The sequence below is a fragment of the Tupaia chinensis genome, unplaced genomic scaffold (assembly GCF_000334495.1).
Source record: "Tupaia chinensis unplaced genomic scaffold, TupChi_1.0 Scaffold000146_1, whole genome shotgun sequence".
In the NCBI taxonomy this organism is placed as follows: Eukaryota; Metazoa; Chordata; class Mammalia; order Scandentia; family Tupaiidae; genus Tupaia; species Tupaia belangeri.
In genome coordinates, this window is record NW_006159616.1 from 5204224 (window position 1) to 5225767 (window position 21544).

Here is a 21544-nt window from a genome sequence, read left to right on the forward strand (position 1 = left end):
GTGCCAGCCTCCCCGGGGAGCCTGTCGCTGCCCCTGGCCTCCATGGGGCTGGCTCCTTATGAAAACCCTGTGCTATGGGACACCGCGGCTGCTTGGCCGTGGGACAGGCGGGGTTGGCAAGGGGAAAACAATAGAAGTGGATATGCAGGCTTGGGAGAGAGATGACATTGGAGACAAGCCTGCCAGGATGGATAGGATTTCAGGAGGCCGAGGGGAAGGAGGGAGAGAAGAGGTGAGCCACCTCACTTCTGAGCTCTGCCTCCTCATCTGTGTAAGGGAGACAGTCCTAGGGGGAGGGTGCCCAACGTGGTCAGCTCGTGCTGAAGGGTGGGTTAATGTCGCTTCTCTCACCTCACACTTGAAGGTGGGAGAAGGGAGAAGTCGTCCGTGCTGGCCCTGACTCAAGTTGTCCATACGCTCTGGGCCTTCGTTTGTCTCCCTGTGAAATGGGCTGGCGGCGCTTCCAGCCCACTGCGCGAAGCAGAGATGAGCGGCCGCCCCTCGGAGACAGCTGGGATGTGTATGCCACCCTAGCCTCTTCCAGTGACTGGCCCTTCGCCATGCTGGGGTCCTTTGAACAGAAAAGACCCTCCCCCTCACACTGCTCAGAGAGACTCAGCACGCTCAGCCCTGGCTCCCCGAGGATGAGCTCCAAGTCCGCCAGCCTCAGCCTTGCAGGGCCCAGGAGTCAAGTTTGGCCAGACTAGGGTTTGAATCCAGGCTCTGCCATTTCCCAGCAGTGGTGACTCCAGGCAAGTCGTTTTCTCAGCCATGGGCTGGGGCTGAGAGGGGGAATGGCAAAGGTGTAAAGAAATAGCAGCTGCCAACCCCCTGGCCCACAGTAGGTGCATCCCCTCCTGGTGCGGACTGTCTGCATCTGGGCTGGTCTCTGCTGGAAGCCCCTCCCTACTGAGCCCTTGCTCTGTGGGGAGACCCAGGCCAGGGCAAGGGATGTGTCTGGGAATCTGGGAGCTTCATCTCTGGACCAGACAGGGTTCGGCTAGGCTATGTGCTCCCTCACGCTGGCTGCACTGCAGTGCACTGAGGCGTCGGAAACACCATGACAAACACCCGTCTGGTTCTGCATGCAGCCAGCCAGGGCCGCTGAAGGGCAGAGGTTTTCCTGCACTGTCAACATTGTGGGCAGCTGAGCCAGGGTTCCTGCTGCTGCTGGGAGGAGCTTGGTCTGCCCGGCCAGCTGCTGTCCACATGCAGGTGTCAGTTCTTGGTGCCCTGGGACAGGGGAGCCCCTGCCCACTCAGCTTGGCTTTGGAAATAGAAGGCCCATGAAATTGCTTTTGCAAGCTCACCTCCAGTGTGTAGCTTGGGGAAGAGGATTGAGGGGTGTGGCAGAGGTAGAACTGGGTCGGGGGGTGGGGTGGTGTCTTCCAGAGTCTGGCACATATGTGCCATGTACAGGCCAGCATTACTGGGGAGATGCCCACCGCACCCCAGACCTGCCGAGTCAGGGCCTGCAGCTGATTCCTGTGTGCAGTACAGTTTAAGATGCTGCATTGGAGCATGGGCTAGGTTTGAGTCCCTGCTTCCTGTTCTCTAGCTGTGTGATCTTAGACAAGTGTCTTCACCTCTCTGAACCTCAGCTCCCTCATCTGCAAAATGGGTTTGTGGAAAAATTCTTCACCCAGGGGCCAGCAGGTGGCATAGTGATTAAGGCACTGGACTCCCATGTTGACCATGGTTCAAGACCTGGACCTGGTGACTTGAAACTCACACCGGGTGCATGTGTGTGCGTGTTCAAAAATCCTGAGAGGAGAAGGGATTGTGGCGTGGCCATCCCCCAGGGTATGATTTCTCGCTCTCTGTCTCTGCCTCTCCAGTGAGTACACACACCCTATAGCAAAAATTCCTTCCTTAAAAAAACCTAAAAATGTCACCCAAGAGGGTTAATGACCCTAATAAAGCAGATGTGTGTGTACAAGGCCCGAGTCGGGTGCGAGGGACGCAGGCCGTGTCTGCCAGCAAATGGCTGCTGCTCCTGTGTCTGGAGTACACCCTCCTGGCCGGTCTGGGGCAAGTCGCTTTCCCCTCTGGGCCCCATTTTTCCATCTGTCCAGTGGGTTTGACCCAGCCTGACCTTCCCATGCAATGGTTGCTCTAAAGAAATGGGTGTGTGTGACAGTGAGAGGCCCTGGGTCCCTTGTCCGAGGGAGAAGACGCGTCATTCTTCAGCCCATGTGCCTCCTCCTCTGCTGCTGTTGCTCTGCTGTTGCAGGGCGCGGTGGCAAGGCTCCTGGTGGCCACGCTCGGGCTCTCCCTGTGCCGCTCTGCTTCTGGCTGTGGACTCCAGCCCCTCCTCCCTCGGACATGGTTCAGACTGGGACCTGTGTTCTGGCCTTTGCCTTCCTTGAAGGGAGCCCAGGTACCCTCTCTGCTGGGTGGAGTCAGGTGAGGGTGGCCTGGGAACCTCTCCCACTGGGATCCTGTCCCCAATGGTGTGGGCCTATCCTCCTCACCAGGAGGTGGCCTAAGGCTGGACTCTGAGCCCCGCCCTGGCATACCGGATGACCGTGGGAAAATGACTTGAGGCCTCTGGGCCTCAGGGTCCCTGTTTGTACAAGGAGCGGTCCAGTGAGATGGTCCTGCCTGGTCAGGCCTTTAGGTTCCCTCCGGGCCCTCCTTTACTTCCTCCCTGTCCTCCAGCCCGGGCAGATCTGGGCCTGGCAGCTAACGTTGGGCTGTTGAAGACCAAAGAAAACGGGGAGCGGGACAGCATGCATGTCCTCCGGGAGCCCCGGCCGGGCCGACTCGTGTGGGAGAGGGGAGGAATTTTCCTCTCTGTGTGCAAACAGTATCCGTTTTCTCTTGTTTCCAAAGGCCGGTGACGTAACCGACTCTATGCCTTCCCTCTGGTCTATTTTTAGCTGGCTCCGACAGCATCCTAAAAGGCTTCCAGACCTCCCTGCTCCGAGGCCATGCAGGGAGGGTGGCCGTGGAGTGAGGAAAGAGAGAAGCTTGTCTGTCTGTCCCAGCCCGTGTCCTGCCACCAAATGGCTGCTGCTCCTGTGTCTGGAGTACACCCTCCTGGCCGGTCTGGGGCAAGTCGCTTTCCCCTCTGGGCCCCATTTTTCCATCTGTCCAGTGGGTTTGACCCAGCCTGACCTTCCCATGCAATGGTTGCTCTAAAGAAATGGGTGTGTGTGACAGTGAGAGGCCCTGGGTCCCTTGTCCGAGGGAGAAGACGCGTCATTCTTCAGCCCATGTGCCTCCTCCTCTGCTGCTGTTGCTCTGCTGTTGCAGGGCGCGGTGGCAAGGCTCCTGGTGGCCACGCTCGGGCTCTCCCTGTGCCGCTCTGCTTCTGGCTGTGGACTCCAGCCCCTCCTCCCTCGGACATGGTTCAGACTGGGACCTGTGTTCTGGCCTTTGCCTTCCTTGAAGGGAGCCCAGGTACCCTCTCTGCTGGGTGGAGTCAGGTGAGGGTGGCCTGGGAACCTCTCCCACTGGGATCCTGTCCCCAATGGTGTGGGCCTATCCTCCTCACCAGGAGGTGGCCTAAGGCTGGACTCTGAGCCCCGCCCTGGCATACCGGATGACCGTGGGAAAATGACTTGAGGCCTCTGGGCCTCAGGGTCCCTGTTTGTACAAGGAGCGGTCCAGTGAGATGGTCCTGCCTGGTCAGGCCTTTAGGTTCCCTCCGGGCCCTCCTTTACTTCCTCCCTGTCCTCCAGCCCGGGCAGATCTTGGCCTGGCAGCTAACGTTGGGCTGTTGAAGACCAAAGAAAACGGGGAGCGGGACAGCATGCATGTCCTCCGGGAGCCCCGGCCGGGCCGACTCGTGTGGGAGAGGGGAGGAATTTTCCTCTCTGTGTGCAAACAGTATCCGTTTTCTCTTGTTTCCAAAGGCCGGTGACGTAACCGACTCTATCTATGCCTTCCCTCTGGTCTATTTTTAGCTGGCTCCGACAGCATCCTAAAAGGCTTCCAGACCTCCCTGCTCCGAGGCCATGCAGGGAGGGTGGCCGTGGAGTGAGGAAAGAGAGAAGCTTGTCTGTCTGTCCCAGCATGGAGGGAGGGAAGGAACCTGCCCCAGCTCTTCCGGGAGGGAGGGGCCTGAGAGCCCAGCTAGGGCCTTCGGACTTGGGTGGTGCTGGGGAGCTCGGAGCAGTCCATTTGGAGTGCCCCCACCTGGGTTTGGGTCCCAGCCCCCATTTCTTCACTCTGCCCTTGGCCTCTGACTCTCTGCCTTGCCTTCTTCACCTGTAAGGGGTTACGGGTCACCCATATAGCACCTTCGCCGTAGGGTCAGGGGTGAGGATCCACGACTCCCTATGGGACAATGCCTGGTACAGAGTAGGTCTCAGTGAAGGGGAGCTAGTGCTGTTACTGTGGTTGTCATTATTGTCATCCGACCCCAGGGAACCGCTCCAACCCCCTTCCTACACTTGGATCCCATCGTGCCCTCACCACCTGTCCTTTCCTCAGCGTGAGCACGGGTGAGACAGTGCAGCCACGTGCTCCGTAGCGATGTTTCGGGGACCATGGGCTGCATGTACGATGCCGGCCCGTGGGATTACATGGCAGCCCAGGTGTGTAAGAGGCCACAGCATCCGGGTCTGAGCAAGTTCACTGATGTTCGCGCAGTGACAGTCACCTGACGGTGCGTTTCCAGGAGCATGTCCCATCTTCAGTGACGCGTGACTGTACGTGGACAGCCCTTGGAACAGGGCCTGGCGTGTCATAAACCTGGAGTGAGTGAAGGCTGCGTTTATTGGGTTTTGTTTTAACGTAATGAAACAATCCTGGGGTTGAATTCCAGCCCCACCCACTGACTGGCTGTGTGTCTTTGGGCGAGACATTTACCCTCTCAGCCTCAGTTTCTGTATCTGGAAAATGGCCAAGTAACACCTAGGTGAGAGATTCTGTTGGCTAGGCGGGCTGTCGGACAAACAGATGCCAAGACTGCAATGAAAGTTGTGCTTAGCACAATGAAAGTGTGTTTCTTGGGGCCAGACGGCGGCACACTGGTAAAATACAATGCTCTATGAGGCTGACCCACCTGGGAGCATTCTGGGTTCAAGTCTGGCGACCGCCCTGACTACTCTGGACATGCAGTTGCCCGTGATCTGGGGCTGGCGTAAGCCGGACATGGATGGTGGCATCAAGACCCTGATGGAGGTGCGGTCTCTGTCTCTGTCACTCGTAAAGAAATACATAAATCTTAGGGGGAAAAACAGTTTGTTTTTTATGCTCGCGAGAGCTGAGACTGGTGCTGACTGCAGCCTGGCCCTGAAGGGACAGCGACTGTCTTGCGGGGACAGCAGGAGCAGCAGCATTTGCACAGCACTTGACAGTCAGTGTGAGAGGGGCTGGTAGTCCCTCCTGCTTTCGTCTCTCTACGCTTTCATGCTCAGGCCTGGAATGGGGCCCTGGTCACCACCACCTGTATTGTTATGCAGTGGCCTGGGCTGGGACTCCTGGAGGGCAGGCAGGGCTGGATCCATCCATGTACCTTCCTCACCACCCACGGACAGGCCCAGGGTGGGTCTGGTGTGAGTGCCAAACCAATGAAGACGGCCACCCTCTGACCACCTGTCTTCCTTGCCTTTCACAGATGGGAGGAGGAGCTCGCCAAACGCATGAACCTTCAGGCCATGGTGGACACACTTCAGGAGGTAAGAACCCTCAGAAGTCCTGACCAGGAGAAGGACAGGGTCAGCGTGGGGTCCTGGGCCCAGACTTCAGGTTGCAAAGGCAGGAGATGTGTCCCAGCATAGTCCCTGCTCTTCATTCCCTCCTGCTGCCTCCGTCGCTCCTCCATGGAGCCAAGAGGCCTCTTGCACTTCCTCTGCTTCAGAGCTAGGAAGGGGCCTGCACAGGGTTGCAGAAAGGCTCAGCTACATGGATTGGGAAGCCTGGGTCTGAGTCAGGGCTGGCCGCAGTTTGCCTGATGACCTAGGGCTGGTGACTTCCCTCTGCAGACTCTATCTCCCCACCTGAGCTTGGACTAGGTGGGTTCTGAGCCCCCTGCCCACAGCGGCAGTGCCCTGAGTCGGGGGGGCAGGGAGCAAGTACCATGTTGCCATGGGGGCTTCCCAGCAGGCTGCCCAGGGTGGACGTGGAGGGTATTCCCCTTGCTGCTCTGGCTGGTGGCTCTGCATTCTGGGCTCCGTCCCAGCCACCTGTGGTGTATCCTGAGTAGTAGACTTCACCTTGTCACTTTCTATTTCCCCCTCCATCAAATGAGAATGAGAGCAGCGACGCCATGAGAAAGCATAAAAAGTTCTTGCCAAAATTTAAAAAAAAAAATTGCCTTCTGATATTTAAAGTATTTATCTTTTAAGATAGTTAAGAGACAGATAAAAATAACTGCCAATGGGTCGGAGGAAAAGAATGAAGTTTCCCCCTTTATTTTATAACAAAAATGGGGCCAGCAGGTGGCATAGTGGTTAAGGCGCTGGACTCCCACATGAGTGACCACAGTTTGAGTCCTGGACCCTATGGCTCAAAACTTATACCAGCCGCATATGCGTGCGTGCCCAAAATTCCGAGAGGAGAACGGAGGAGAAGGGATTATGGTGTGGCCATCCCCTGGGGGTGATTTCTTTCTTTCTGTCTCTCTGGTGAGTGCACGTACCCTATAACAAAAATCTCTCTCTCAAAAAAATTATAACAAAAGTATTTTATCTTTGTAAATATAATGTGTGTATGGACAAATATTTGGAAAACTCAGAAAAGCACACAAAAGAAAACAGAAATGCCCTCCCTCCCCAGTTGTAAATCGGTGTGCAACGTTAGTCTTTTCTGTGCAAAAACACACCCAGTGCTCTGGAGGCAGGTGTGGAGTTGACACACGCGCTGCGATGCTGTTGACACATGCTTCTGAGACCAGAGGTGCTCCGATCTCAGCAAGTTCCCATGGATTGACCAGTATTTTAAGGCATTGGAACCGCTTATTACGTTAGTCTGTTCTTTTCCTCTTAATATTTGCCATGGATTTTTCCAGGCAATACATAATCCTTTGACAAGTGTCCTATGCAGTCAGCCCTCAGTGGGGAGCCAGGCCGGGAGGAAGGCCTTGGCACCCAGTCCCTGGCATGCAGGCTCCCAGCCTGGTTGGACGTCACGTGAGCAGGGCGCTGACCCAGGCGTCAGTGCCTCCTGCCCTTCAGGGTGCCCATCTCCTCTAAGGCCTCCCGTCTCGGTCCCTGCAGGCAGCACAAGAGGCCGATGCCATCCAGGAGGAGATGAACGAGAAGATCGAGCGGCTCAAGGCTGAGCTGGTGGTGTTTAAGGGGCTCATGAGTGACGTAAGTGCCATAGGCGCCACCCCCAGACGTCATGACCTACCCCCACGCCCATCATGCAGAATGCTTCATTCACTCCGAGGCTCCGGAGCTCGGCTTCTAGTTAGAGTCCTGGCTGGCCGCATTTGACCATGAGGATGACGTATGCATCGGAGACCAGGCGCCCTGCCCCCGCCCGTCCCCTTGTCCGCTTCCTTGGTCTGAGTAGAGATGCATTAATCTGCTGCTTAACCCATCCTGCCCTCCCGGGGCTCCTCTGATGGTCTGTGTGTGTTCGCTCCTCCGACTCCTTCCCAGCTCGCCGCAACGGGGTCGGGCGTCATGTCTGGGCACAATGGGTGACTGGCAGGTTGTGGTCTAGGCGGCATGGTCTGTGCTGGCCTGAGAAGCCCCCCAGGCCCAGTGGCTATCAGTGGGGTCACTTGTAAGGCCAGGGCCCACGTGTGTCTTTTTGAGCATCCTGGTCCTTCTGAGTAACCATGGGTGCAGGGAGCTGTTGGCAGCAAAGGCCTCTTTGCTACTGAGAACCTGGCTTTCCTGCTACCTACAAGCGGGCTTGTAGAGAGAGCCCGCCAAGAAGAAGCAGCAGCCCGAGTGCGGGTAACAGTCTGGCGTGGCTCCTGGGGCTGAGGGATGTGAGACCGGGTGTGGATGGAAGAAGCCTCCGGGACCCCAGACGGAGCCCACCTGGCTTCTTCACCTGGATCCAGGGTGACACCCCTGTCAGCCGTGGGAGGGATCCAGGACCTAGGCTGCTCAGCACGCCCTGCTGCACGGGCACAGGCAGGTGTGGGTGGGAGAGGGGCGCCTTTCCACAGAGGGAGTTATCGTTCTTTTATCTCTGCTCTAACAAAACAAACACCGGCTTTGTGTCTGCTGAGAAGACGTCTTCCAGCTCTTAGGGGACCAGAACACACGGCCTCACACTGGTCTCACACTGCCCATCGGGCGGACGCTGAAGCCCTCGCCCCCAAGGCTCCCCACACCCTTTCTCCACCCTGAGCAGCACCAACCCAACCCTCCATACCCAGCAAAACTCTAGGCTCCCTCAGCTCGGGGCCTGCTCTATGCGACACCTAGGGGTCTCCCCTTCTCCTCTCAGCCCCTCATGCTTGCTCCATCCCTCGCTCACGTAACCCCTGCTGTCCTCCCTGCAGCCCATGACAGACCTGGACACAAAGATCCAAGAAAAGGCCATGAAGGTGGACATGGACATCTGCCGCCGAATCGATATCACGGCCAAGCTGTGCGATGTCGCACAGCAGCGGAACTCGGAAGACGTGTCCAAGATCTTCCAGGTGACTAGGGCTGCCCTGCTCACCAGCGCCACCCACCCTCCCAGCGCAGTCCTGGCCTCCAGCCACGCCTGGCCACCCCCTGTTCCCTCGATGTCCCACTCACTCCCTTTCCCCAAGAGGTAGCATTTTCCAGGCCTCTGGCTTCCCCGAGAAGATGTAGTATCTGCGACTCACAGGCCTGGCTGACTTCGCCGTCAATACCAACTGCTTCGTCCTGTGGCCGGGAGACAGGCCCGGGGTAGGGGATGATGTGCTCAAGGGAGGACGTGGCGGAGCTGGGCTGGATCTCAGGGCTCACATGGTGCCCACTGCCCTGCTTCCTGCCTCTTCCTCTGGGTGCCAGACTGGGCATTGTCCCCAGGCTCTGGGGACAACTGGGGACGCTGGCCTGAGCCTTGGCAGATGGGCCTCAGAACTCAGAGAGGAGCTGTTGGTCTTTGACTGTTTTTCAACCCCCCCCCATCTCATGTGCAAACGTGGGTGCCCTGAGAGGCCGTCAGGGTAGCGCTGGCGAGGCTGTCCCGGAGCGGCTCAGGGCCATCCAGCTGACTGAGGGCACGTGTCTTTCTCCGAGGGCTACTTCTTGAGTTTGGGGTTGTGGTTTGGCTTTTGCTTGAGCCCAGGGCAGTTTGGTGTGTCGTTGCTTTATGTGTGTGACTTCGGACGTAGCTGTGTGAGATGTGGCCTCACAGGGCCACCTCATGCCTTCCCGCTGGCGTCTGCTGGGAACCAGGGAGACCAAAGCAGCCTCTGTTTGCTCAGGCGTTGTCTGCGTGGAGTGGGAGCTTGGGGAACCTTGGGCCTCTGCATGTGGCAGGAGGGCTCTGGGAAGCATGGAACCCTCTGGACGTTGTGTGTGGTCTCTGTCTCTCTGGCTTGCTCTGAGACATCCCAGGTGCCTCTGTGCCCCAGTGCAGCACACTCCTTTCCCTAAACCATGGTGTTGCTTCTCTGGTGAAGGGGCGAGTGGAGCTGGGCCAACCTCTGGGCCTCCCAGGCAGGGAAGGATCCAAGCCATCTGTGTCCTCCGCCCTGCATGTCTCCGCCTCACGCTGCCTGCTAACGCCGCCTGCTTCCTAGACAACCTGCACATCTTTCCCGGCAGTGGCTGGCCCCAGCCACACTCCATCACCCTATGGGATGCCGGCTTTCTTCCCGACCCACCCCTCCCTCCATTCCAGCTGAGCCCCTCCCAGTTACCTTGATCTCTTCCTTTCTTGTTCAGGTGGTCCCCAAAAAGAAGGAGCGGAAGGTGGCTTCAGACGATGACATCTCCGAGCAGGACGGGGAGGCCAACCGGTTCTCAGATGATGAAGTTGGCTCCATGAACATCACAGACGAGATGAAACGCATGTTTAACCAGCTGTGAGTACGCCCCTGTCCCGTGCCTGGCGTGCCTATTTCCCCACTCACAATGGCAGGGGTGGCCGATGGGTGGCTAGGGTGTGAGCAGCCCGCAGGTGTTTAGTTTGGCCAGCACGTGGGTCTGGAAGAATCTGGATTCATTCTCAACATGTGTCATTTAGGGAGTTTCGTATTTCCAGCTTCCCTTGGAAGACTGAGAAGGCCGGGTGTCATCGGGCCAGTGTCAAGTGGGCAGGGCTGGGTAGGGGCTCCCACATGTGGGTGCGGCTGTGCAGTGTGCTCCCACCCTTTATGCCTCGGCCCACCTTTGTCTCACCTTGCCTCACCCCCAAAAAGTGGTGGGAGGGAGGAATTGCTTTAGCTGGGGAGGGGGCTCTCCTAGCCCATGAGACGAGGGGCTGTGTCTGACGCCCTCGTGAAGCCAGCAAGGGCAGGGGTGGTCCCACCTGTGGGCCAGCCTTCCTCAGGCCTCAGACCCACTCCTCTGGACTTCCTTTGGTGGATGGCCATGTGGATCCACTCAGGGGTTGTAGAAAGAGCCCCTGACATTCACTGAGCCCCCTTCGTGCACAGGGCCCTTCACGAACATCCCTCTCCTGGCCCCAGTCAGCCTAGCAGGGAGGGTGATATTCCTCTTTATAGATGAGGAAACCGAGACTGTGAGGAGGAGTGATATGGTCAGACCAACCGAGACTGCGAGGAGGAGCGATGTGGTCAGACCACTCAGATAATATGTGGACTCAGACTCAGGCCCAGCCTTCCCTGTAGTGTGTGTCTTCTGAGGAGCACCCGGGGCAGTGGGCTGGGTGCAGTCGGTGGGCCAGGGCTAGCTAGGACCGGATCCTGGGAGCTAACTGGGTACCTGACTGCCACTCCAGGTGGAGTGATGTCACACTCACGCCTTAGAATTCACCAGGGTAGGAGATGAGCCTCCCCTTTGCAGAGAGCGGAATTACCAGGCTCACTGGGTGTTGCTGGCAGGGATGGTGGTGTGGCCCTGGGCTGCTGACCACCATACTCACAATCAGTTGACTACGTGGGAGTCCAGTGACATAACCATTACACCATCTTCTGGTCCTTGCCCGGTCTGAGTTTCAAACTACCTGGTCTGGGACATGAACCGAAGTCACCCATATGGGAGTCCAGTGCCTTAACTACTATGCCACCTGCTGGCCCTAATCTAATTTTTAAGCCTAAAACAGATTCATTTGCTCCAGAGATTGTAGGCTGAGATCATTTGGTTGAATTAAAGGACTTCGCTGAAGAAATTAATGTCCCCTGGGACTAGCAGTTGGCATAATGACTATGTCACTGGACTCCAATGCAGTCGACCATGATTTGAGTCCTGGACCCGGTGGCTTAAACTCACACCAGGCGCATGTGTGTGTGTGCCCAGGATCCCGAGAGGAGAATGGAGAAGGGATTGCGGCGTGGCCAATCCCTTGCATTTCTTGCTTTCTGTCTTTCTCTGTCTTTCTGGAGAGTACACGTGCTCCATAGCAAAAACCTCTCATGGAAAAAAAAAAGAAATTGATGTCCCTATCTTCATAAAGCCCACAGGGAGTGGTTAAGCTGACCAGGAATGGGGTGAGCACAGAGCCCACCCAGGGGGTGCCATTAGCAAAAGCCCCTGGGTGTGGAGACAGCGCTCAGATCAAAGCCTCACAGGAACAGATGCTGAGGAGATGGCGCCTGAGTCTTGACAGATCAGAGATGGACTCAGTAATTCGATGTATAGAGTTGTAAAGTAGCCCAAGTTTAAAAAAATCACTGGGAACCAGCAGTTAGCGTAATGGCTATGTCACTGGACTCCCATGTAGTCGACCGCGGTTCGCATCTCAGACCCGGTGGCTTAAAACTCATACCTGGCGCGTGTGTGTGCATGCCCAAGATCCCGAGAGGAGAATGGAGGAGAAGGGATTGTGGCATGGCCATCCCCTCTGGGGGGTGATTTCTCGCTTTCTGTCTCTCTGTCTCTGTCTGTCTGGCGAGCGCACGCGCCCTATAGTGAAAAAAACTCTCAAAAAAACCAAAGTCACTTTGATCACTTTGATTACCCTCCTCCCCCACCCTGCAGTTCTAGGCAAGCCATACTGGCCTCTCCCGCTAACTAGCTGTGGGCCCAGACCCAAACCAGAAGCTGCCCCCAGCTAGTTCTAAAGAAGTCTTCGAATAATGCACCCCTCACGGCTGCTTTGTTTTGATCCAAATCTGCTGCTTGGGCTTTGGGCCAAGAGGAGGAGGGCTTGCTGCTTTCTCTGCACCTCTGGGCCAGCCCTCCTCCCCAGCCCCAGCCAGGGGGTGAGGAGCTTCTTCCAAGCCCCTTCCCTGGCCCATCTTCCTGTCTTTTCTGGCTCTCTGTCCCTCAGCTGAGATTTCCTTCAGGTCCCAGGTGCTGGGAAGGAAGTGAAATCAGGAGTTCCATGTGACGGGGTGATGGTGCCTGGTGGACCACAGGGACTCCTGGTAGAGCCTCCCTCTCCAGCCCCGCCCCTCCAGCTCTGGTCCCTGGACTCAGGGAGCCACCTATAGGCTCTGGCAGAAACTGTCTTACCCCAGAGGTGATCTAGGCAGCCTTGTGTCAGACATTTCTCCTGGGCCCTGCCTGGGTGGGGGTGTGCAGCCCATTGTTGGGTGGTTGGGAGCAGTGCCCTGAGGACTAAGGAAGGAGTGGAGGGAGGGGGTGTAGGCTTCAGGGACACCCTGGAATGAGCCTCTGGAGATGGATCCATACCCTCCTGTGCTGCAGGTTCACTGAATCAAGTGATTTAACTCCTACAGACCTGGTCCCCCCACTGAATATCGGGTGTATTGAATGCAACGGTGTTTAAGGCCCTTTCCAGTTGGGGTGACCAGTGCATCTTGAGAAACTCACTGTCCCAGACAAAGTTGGATGGTTGCTCTCCCTAGTTCTAGTGCTAGCCAGTAGGGAGGCCCTGAAATCACCTGGGCTTTGAAATCTCTTTCAAATGCAAATCCCAGCATGTTTCAGCCCAGAAGGATACCTAAGGCCTCAAAGCCTGTTTTCTCACCTGTGCACTGGGAATCATTCTGCTTACCTGTTTCGAAGGTGGGAGGGGTTGCATTGTCATGTAGGCTTAGTGGCCGACCCACTGTCCAGTGCACAGTGGGTGCTCGGTGATTTTATGGGGACTAAAAAGCTGAAGGAAACAGAAAGATCTGGCTTCCAGCCCACTTTCCGCTACGTGTTGGCTGTGTGCTTTAGACAAGTGGATTGTTCTTTCTGAGCTGCAGTGTCCTATCCAGCTGGGAACAATGACAACTGTCCTGAGTTGCAGACGAGGTGATGTGAGTCATCTCACTTACAGCAGCTCAAGCACCCGTGGTGGTGCGGTTAAGCAGCTGGATCCTGCATGGCCAGCTGCGCAGTTTGAGTCCAAGACCTGGTGACTTGAGAGATACACTGGGTGTATGTCCATACATGCCCAAAATCCCGAGAGAAGGGGCTGTGGCATGGCCATCCTCCCTGGGAGGCGACGGCCTCACTTTCTCTCATTGTATCTCTTCAGCAAGCACATAAGCCCTATAGCAAAAGCCTAAAAAAAAAGAAGAAGAGAGAAAGGTTGAGGCTCAAGAAATAGTTGTAAGTGAATGGAAAAAAAAAAATCACAGGATTGGATTAGGAGGGAAGTATCTTTAGTTTCCATTACTTAGTCTGGCATCTTTTTTTTTTTTTTCTTGGAGAGGTTTTCGCTATAGGGCGCGTGTGCTCGCCAGACAGACAGAGAGAGACAGAGAGACAGAAAGCAAGAAATCACCCCCCAGAGGAGATGGTCACGCTGCAATCCCTTCTCCTCCATTCTCCTCTTGGGATCCTGGGCACGCACGCACATGCGCCCAGTGTGAGTTTTAAGCCACCAGGTCCGGGACGCAAACCGCAGTCGATTACGTGGGAGTCCAGTGACATAGCCATTAGTCAAACTGCTGGTCCCAATCCTTAGTCTGGCATCTCTAAAAGTGTATACACTTCCAGTTGTCGAGATGATCCATAAATATGTTCTGCGTTTTGGGATCAAGCAAATGGCCCCCTCAGACCACTCCTGTCTTTCTGAGGGCAGCTTGCGGGTGTGTACTCACTGGGGCAGCTTCCCCTTCCTGTTCCCTGTGTGGCCCCGGAGCCTGGCTTCACTCAGTCATGCCGCTGGTGTCTTCTCTAGGAGGGAGACCTTTGACTTTGACGATGACTGTGACAGCCTGACGTGGGAAGAGAATGAAGACACCCGGCTGCTCTGGGAGGATTTCACCAACTGCAACCCCACCATTGACCTACAGGGCGAGGTGAGCCCAGGGCCTGGCCCCCATGGCTGAGGTGCCAGCCTGTGGCATCTCCTGTAAAGCATCTCACATGTCTGGCCTTTCCCTGTAACCCCTGATACCCCCCTAAATTGTCCCTTTGTTGTTTCTCTAGCAAGAGGAAAACTTGGGCAACTTGATCCACGAGACCGAATCCTTCTTTAAGACGAGAGACAAGGAGTACCAGGAAACAATAGGCCAGATCGAGGTGAGGCTCGCCAAGGGCCTGTGGTGATCGAGTACCCTTACGGGCAGGGCCTGGTAGACTGCAGAGAGCCTAGAACCGGGAGTTAGGAGGCTACCGATCCCTTTCTGGTGCTGGGCAAGTGACACCCCTTTTAGGGCCTCAGCTTCCTAATCTGTAAATTGGGCATGATGAGCCCTGCCTGCCCCCAGGTGTTTTTATTTTTTAATTATTCGGTGGGGATAATGACCCTGTAATGACCAGAGCTGACATCTAATTGATACCGAGTAACTACAGGCACTGAGTACACCCTTCCCGTGTCCTTCCCTCTCCCCCCGTGCAGTAGAAACTGCGCTCACATTTTAGAGGGGAAGACCAGGCTAGGAGAGACCAAATGAGTTGCACAAGGCCTCATGGTCAGAAAGGCCACTCAAGCCATTTCTCTCTGGCTCCAGAGGCTGCGCCCTCAACCACATCTATAAATGAGAGTTATTGCTCCTGTCGGGCTGAGGAGAAGCCCAGCCTCGTCCTTGGGGGAAGTATCTTTGGGTAGAGGAGATGAGCCAGAAATGTGAGGTTCTGTAGACATGTGCATATGCAGGAGCTAGACAGGCTGCCCTGGTGGAGTGCCCGGAACTGGGTGGGGCTTAGCAGGGCTGGCTGCCTCCGGGTTGCAGTTGGTCCCCTTTGATCTCCGCGGTTCTAAAGGGCACAGGCCGGTGTGCAGAGAGCAGAGGGCCAGGGAGGCGGAGGTCTGTGAGGCAGGGGCCTGAGGGCACAGTGTCTGGTGCCAGCGCTGAGGAAGCGAGGAGGGTGGTGGCTGAGGACGACTCGCCCTCACCCTTACTCCCTGTTGCTTTCCTCTAGCTGGAGCTGGCCACAGCCAAGAGCGACATGAACCGGCACCTGCACGAGTACATGGAGATGTGCAGCATGAAGCGCGGCCTGGATGTGCAGATGGAGACCTGCCGCCGCCTCATCAAGGGCTCTGCAGACAGGTACCGCTGCCCTCCTGCAGACGCGGCCCTGCAGTGTTCAGGGGGCTTTCTGGGGCTGCGGCTTACAGTGTGGCCATCTTCCCAGCCTGTCTCTCTGTCCATCCATCCATCCATCCACGCGGCCGATGAGTATCGGTGTACCTACTGCATGCTAGGTGACTTCCACACCTGATCTTGTGGAACTCCCACGACAGACGTGGGGAGTGCCTGGCACAAAGCACGAATAGATATCAAGCGTAATTGTTTCTTGCTTGACTGTACAGTACTACTAACACGAGGAGAGAGAGCTCTGTGGGAAGCAGCAGGGGGACCTCGGTGTAGTCTCTCACACTCATGGAATCTTCCAGAACCCCTGTCATCCCTGCTGCTCAGTTGCCTAGGCAGGCACTTCAGCAGGTTAGACAGCTTGCCCGAAGCTCCAGCTCACCCTTGGCAGAGCCAGAGTTCCATTACGGTGCTGTCTGCCCTTGTCCTGCCTGACCTCCCTGAGAGTGGGAGTCAGTTGGCGTTTTCTGGGCTTATGTGCCCAGACCTGTGTTAGGTGACTATGGAGTAAGAGCCAAGCTTGCTCCGTGCTTCTTGCTCCTGAGGGGCTTTCAGACTAGCGAAGCCAACGTACCCAGACTGGTTAGGGGCCGGTGCAGGATGTCCCCAGAGGGCTTGGGTGCCACATTCGTCTGTGCAGCTTAAAGGACTCTAAGGAAAGTGGGCCAGGGCAGTGACTCGGGGAAGGGCCCATGGAGGGCTGGTGTTATAGGAGTGGTTGCTTCGCCCCCAACCCTGCCCCCTCTGAACTTCCCACTGTTGGTGCGTTGCAGGAATTCGCCGTCCCCCAGCTCCATGGCCAGCAGCGACTCAGGAAGCACAGACGAGATCCAGGACGAGTTCGAGCGGGAGGCGGATGTGGAGCCTATGGTCAGCTGATGACGGAGGCCATGTGCCTGCTGGTCTTGGCGATGGGGCCCCTGCCTCCTCTCTCGACAGGGCCAGGAAGGCGCCCGGAGTGGGGTTCCCGTCTGCACCACACAGACTTCCTATGTCCTCCCTTCTCTGGAGGCCCCAAGGGACCGCTGCTTCCTTCCTTCCCACCACCCCACCACCAACCAGTGCGCCCTCTCACCCACCCACCCACCCACGGAATGGTGCTGTCAATTTCTATTGTTCTCCACGTTACAAATGCAGACTTCTGTGCGGACGATGCAGTGTTAACTGTGCCTTCTCCCTTAAGCTGAGCCACTTTGAGCTCCAAAGAATTATTCCTAGCAGGTGTTTTTATACAAAACTCTGAGGTGAGGGCGGTGGCCCTGGGCGTGGTATATGTGGTTTTCTACCCTCCCACCTGCTCCTCTGATTGGCTATGAGCTATGCCCTCCCTTCCTCTGTGGCCAGCGTGACTGTCCTGGGACAGGGATGGTCTTTCTCCCCACCAGGAAGCAGTCCTTTGCCTCCACAGCCTTTCCATGCTGGGTGGGGACCTCCCAGATTTTCTCATACACTAAATGAGAAGAAGGTGGAAGGAAGGGAGGGAAGACAAATTTTTATTTTCATTTTGGGTCGAGTGGTAAAGTGGAGGGACAAGGCACGGTGGGGGGAAGGTGGAGTCTCACTGTGTTTAAACTACTATGCAAAAAACACAAAACAAAACAAAACAAAACAAACAAAAGCAGCTTGCCTTATATCACTGGGAAAGGTGGGCCCTCTCCCAGACTCCTGGTATACCCCCGGAGCTGGGCAAGAGGCTGAGGTTAGGGTGGTCTCTCTTGGCCTCCAAAGATGAGCACTGACTGGAGTGGGGAGTTTGGTCAAGGTGGGTAGAGAGGTCTGGGCTCCTGCAAGGCCCCGGCCCACCTGACTGCTTGCTTGCTTTGGGGCCTCTTGGCTTTTGGATGGGGGGATGGGGCCCTTTTTACCCTGATGACTTGAGGTATTTCCCTCCCTTTGTAACCAACAAGAAGGAGTTATAGATCTGAAATTTCTCTATGAGAAACTCTGAAGGGGCCAGGCCTGGTGTCTGCTCCGTTCTACCGAGGACCTCGGGTTGGTACCAACCTGCCGCCATCTTGGTTCTCCATTGCCCTTCCCTGCCCATCTGGCCACTGGCAGGATGGGACATTGGAAAGGGAAGGGCAGGAAGGCAGAGAGGGCTGCTGGCAGGTCAGAGCTGGCTTGGGTAGGAGCTTGAGAGAGGACCATTTTTGCTCTGCTCATGGACGTACGCAAGCCTCGTTCCATAATTCACTTGACTGACCAAGTGGGGAGTTAACCTGAGCCAGTATCTCCCCCAAGACTTGAGTAGGCCTGAATTGAAGGGCCCCAATTGAGACCACGCATCAGTTCTCAGCTTGGAGCCAGCCTTGCAAGCTTTGCCTTTTTTTTAAAACTTCTTTTTTATATCCACTCCTGTGGGTGCGATGGCTGATTTTGGGTTTTGTTGGCCCAGCAGTTCCCTCTGGAGGTCAAAGGAGCGAAAATGTGTGTGCCCGAGGACCAGAACTCACTACCCACTGCCTATGTCTAGAGGCAGATGAGGGGGCTCTGGGTTTGAGTGGGTTCGTGGCCCCTGGCTGTCCTCCCCAGGGTGCCATCGACCTCTAAGGCCTTCTCTGTCTGTTCCCCTCAGCGTTTTACAGTCTTAAAACCGTTGTACATAATATTCGTATATATGTATAGAGAGAACGAGAATGTGTTAGTGACTGTGTACTGTAATTTATCAGAACCTGGTAGCTCTGTCCTCTGTTTTGTCTTGCTTTATTTTGTTGGGGAACATGTCACTGGCCTTCTGCAGCAGCCTTGCTACAAGGCTTCCATCGTCAGCACCTCTTGCTAGCCAAGCAGTCCTTTCGGGCAGGTACTTAGAGGGACAGTGGTTTTGGGAGAGAGACAGCCCTTTCCTCTTCTCCTCACTGACCCTTGTTCTAAAGGTTACAGGGTTCAAACATATCTGATTATCGTTGTGTTGTTGTCTTTGTTGTTTTATTTTTATTTTAACCAAAGGCTATCAGAGCCAGTTGGGCTTGGACCTCAGCTGCTGAAAAGATTTTCCGTTTCCATGAGGGCAGGAGGATGGCTGCCCCGTGGGTCTCCTCTGTCTGTCCAGGATGGAGGGAGGCATCAGAGGGCATGGTTTGGGAGTTGGGTGGACAGAATGGAAGCCAGCCTTGGGGCGTTCCTCAAGGCGGCTGGAGGGTGGCCGGTATATCTTAGTCTTCAGTGTAAGTATTTGAGGGTAACTAAGGTTACCGTGGCGATTGGTATCTGCTGGTATTATTTTCGCTTTCCCCTTGTGTACATAGGTCACAGGTCATTGGTCTTTGGGGACTAGGGTGCTCTGAATTGATCTAGAGAGGATGAATATGGCCAGAGCCAGAAAGAGAAACTGACCTGAGAGTCCCTTCCTGCTGCCTTTCAATATCTGCTCTCCTCTTGGGAGCGAGGATTTGGGGGCAGGGGCATGGGGGAGGAAGAGCAGGGGTGGGGTTGCCCTGCCTCCTGGGCTGGTTTCTGGGTCTTGGCTGCCTCCCTCCCACTGAGTTCTTCTCTAAGGAAGTTGCCAGTGGGCCCTGCTTGTCCCTTGCCACGAGCCCACAGCTTGCCAAGAAAGACCCCACGCTCGCTGGGGCAGCACCAGGCCCAGGTGGGACACACTGGCCCGTCCTTTGTAAAGCTGTAAATACTTCATTTTGGTTTTCTATTTCTAAGTCCAGTGTCATATTGACATTGGTATTTTAGAATCGTTCTCTGTGCTGCCCTCTCTCCTTCTCCTGTCCTGGGGGTTTTATATAAATACAGGATGGAGGGCAAGGAGAGTAGCACCCTTTTGGCTCCCTGGTTGGTTGTGAAGTACACACACACACACACACACACACACACACTCCTCTGAGATTCTGAGCAGGGAAAACGACTATGGGTGGGCAGACACGCTTTACTAGCTCGTGGCAGGATGTCCTGAGGTCCTGAAGGCCCAGGCTGTTACGATCCTAGCTGTGAGTAGAGCCCGGGCAGCCTATGGAGGGTCCAACCACTCTGGCTTGGGATGAGAGGAGAGGGGGCGGGGCAGGGGCTAATATAAGGTGTAACTTAAGCTAAATGTAATCTATTTATAAAGCAAGAGACTCTCATCTATTTTTATGAAAGGAAGGGTTTTTTAATCTAGGGTAGGCAGTTACGGTAGCCCAGCGATTTTCTGTGGACAAAGTATCGTGCATGTTGCTGCTGGATTTAATATACTCAGCACCCCTCCCCTGGTCTTGTCTTCCCGTTCTCACTCTGGTCACCCACACCCAAGAGCGCTTTGGCAGAGTGTAGGTCCCTCTTCTCCCCATGTCCCTCTCCCCTGACCCATCAGCTCCTCGGAAGTCTTTGGGAGCATGAGCACCTTGGGGGTGGGTTTTGGGGAACTGAGAGTTGAGGTGGGCGGAGGGAGGAGGGAAGGAGAGGAGGTAGACCCTGATCAGCTCTGACTCTGGCCTGCCAGGATCCACTTCCAACCCAGCTGCGTTGGAAGGGAGCTGAGCAGCAGAGGGCAGGTGGCAATGGGGCCGTGGGTTTGGGGAGTGCATGACTTCCACAGGGCCTGGGTCTCAGTGGGTCCTAGCTGGAGCAGGATCCTGCCCTGGCACGGCCTACTCCAGCCCAAGGACTAGGCTGTAGTCTTTCTGTGCCCTGAATAGAGGGACTAGGATGCTGGGGGTCTCCCCACACCCACATCCTCCCCTTTGAGACACTGTCCTAGAGTGGAGAGTCCAGAGGGATCTAAAATCTCTCACCACTCCCTCTTCCCCCTAAGCCCTCAAAGAAATGAGGCAAAACCTCCGGCACCCCTCCCCCACCCCCAGACCCCTTGTGGACATTTTGGCATCTACCTGATTTTTAACCCCATCCAGGGAGACTTCATACCCTGTGGTTCCGTCCTACTCCATGTTGCCGTTTGTCTGCCAGCTGGGTCTAGCATTACGGGAAGGGGGGGTTTATACTCACTGAGAGACTACTGATCCTACCGGAAAACCAACCTGTTTACTGTACTGTTGTAAATATCATGCCCTTTATATCATGTATATTGGCTTCTTTTAAATAAAGTGAAATGTCTTAGAATTGATGGTGCATTTTTTTTTTTTTTAAGTGTTGGGTGAGCAGGTGGCATGGTGGTTAAGGTGCTGGATTCCTACATGGCCAACCATGGTTTGATTCCCAGACCTGGTGACTTGAAAATCACACTGGAGGGACCCGGAGTTGGCGTAATAGCTGTGTCGCTGGACTCCCATGTAGTCGACTGCGGTTCGAGTTCCGGACCCGTGGTTTAAACTCATGCCAGGCATGTGTGCATGTGCCCAAGATCCCTAAAGGAAGGGGTTGCAACGTGGCCATTCCCCCAGGGGGTGATTTCTCACTTTCTATATCTCTGTCTCTGTCTTTATGGTGAGTACACACACCCTATAGCAAAAAACCTCTTCAAAAAAAAGAAAGAAAAGAAAGAAAGAAAATCACGCCGGGCACATGTGCGTGCATGCCCAAAATCCCAGGAGGAGAATGGAGAAGGGATTGCAGTGTGGCCATTCCCCCCTGGGGGTGGGGGTGATTTCTCACATTCCCTCTCACTACCCCTCTCTGTCTCTCCAGAGTGTACATGCACCCTATGGTAAAAACCTTAAAAAAAAGAAAGGAAGAAAATGAAAAGTCATGGGGGAAGGGACAAGAGGATTAAGGGACAGATAAACACAAAACTGTCCCATTAGTGATAAAACAGGGAACTTTCATATTTGCATCTCACAGTAGAACTGCCGAATGGAGTTATAGTAGGCATTATACACATATTTCAGAAGGGGCAGAAAGGGCTAGAGTAGGCCAAGTAACTGGCATAGCCTGGTTTAGGACTGAGGCCAGTCCTGGTAACCACAAAGCCCCTATTTCTCAGACCACTCCAAAGTACCCATGGGAGGTTACCTCCTGGCACTCTGGATTGATAATGTCTGAGTCCTCATTTCTTGTTGACAGCCACATTCAGGGAGACCATGCTCCATGTGAACGGAGTCCACCTGACTAGATTCTTCTCTAAGAGCGAAGAGGAGCCGTCACCAATTCCAGCAAGCTCTTGGTCAAATCTAAGACCTGTACTAGTGTAGTTCC

The 21544-nt window shown here is 55.3% G+C and overlaps 1 protein-coding gene across 1 annotated transcript in view; it reads left to right on the forward strand.

Annotated features, from left to right (window-relative positions):
- IFFO2 (intermediate filament family orphan 2) overlaps positions 1 to 20512 on the forward strand; it is a gene marked incomplete at its 5' end in the record, with an annotated part of 52648 nt that extends 32136 nt beyond the window's left edge. Inside the window, 8 exon segments of the mRNA XM_014586545.1 lie at positions 5570 to 5630; positions 7170 to 7265; positions 8420 to 8560; positions 9786 to 9925; positions 14104 to 14224; positions 14355 to 14447; positions 15291 to 15421; positions 16240 to 20512. Of these exon segments, the coding sequence (XP_014442031.1) occupies positions 5570 to 5630; positions 7170 to 7265; positions 8420 to 8560; positions 9786 to 9925; positions 14104 to 14224; positions 14355 to 14447; positions 15291 to 15421; positions 16240 to 16345 (889 nt within the window).
- Positions 20513 to 21544: the final 1032 nt, after the last annotated feature.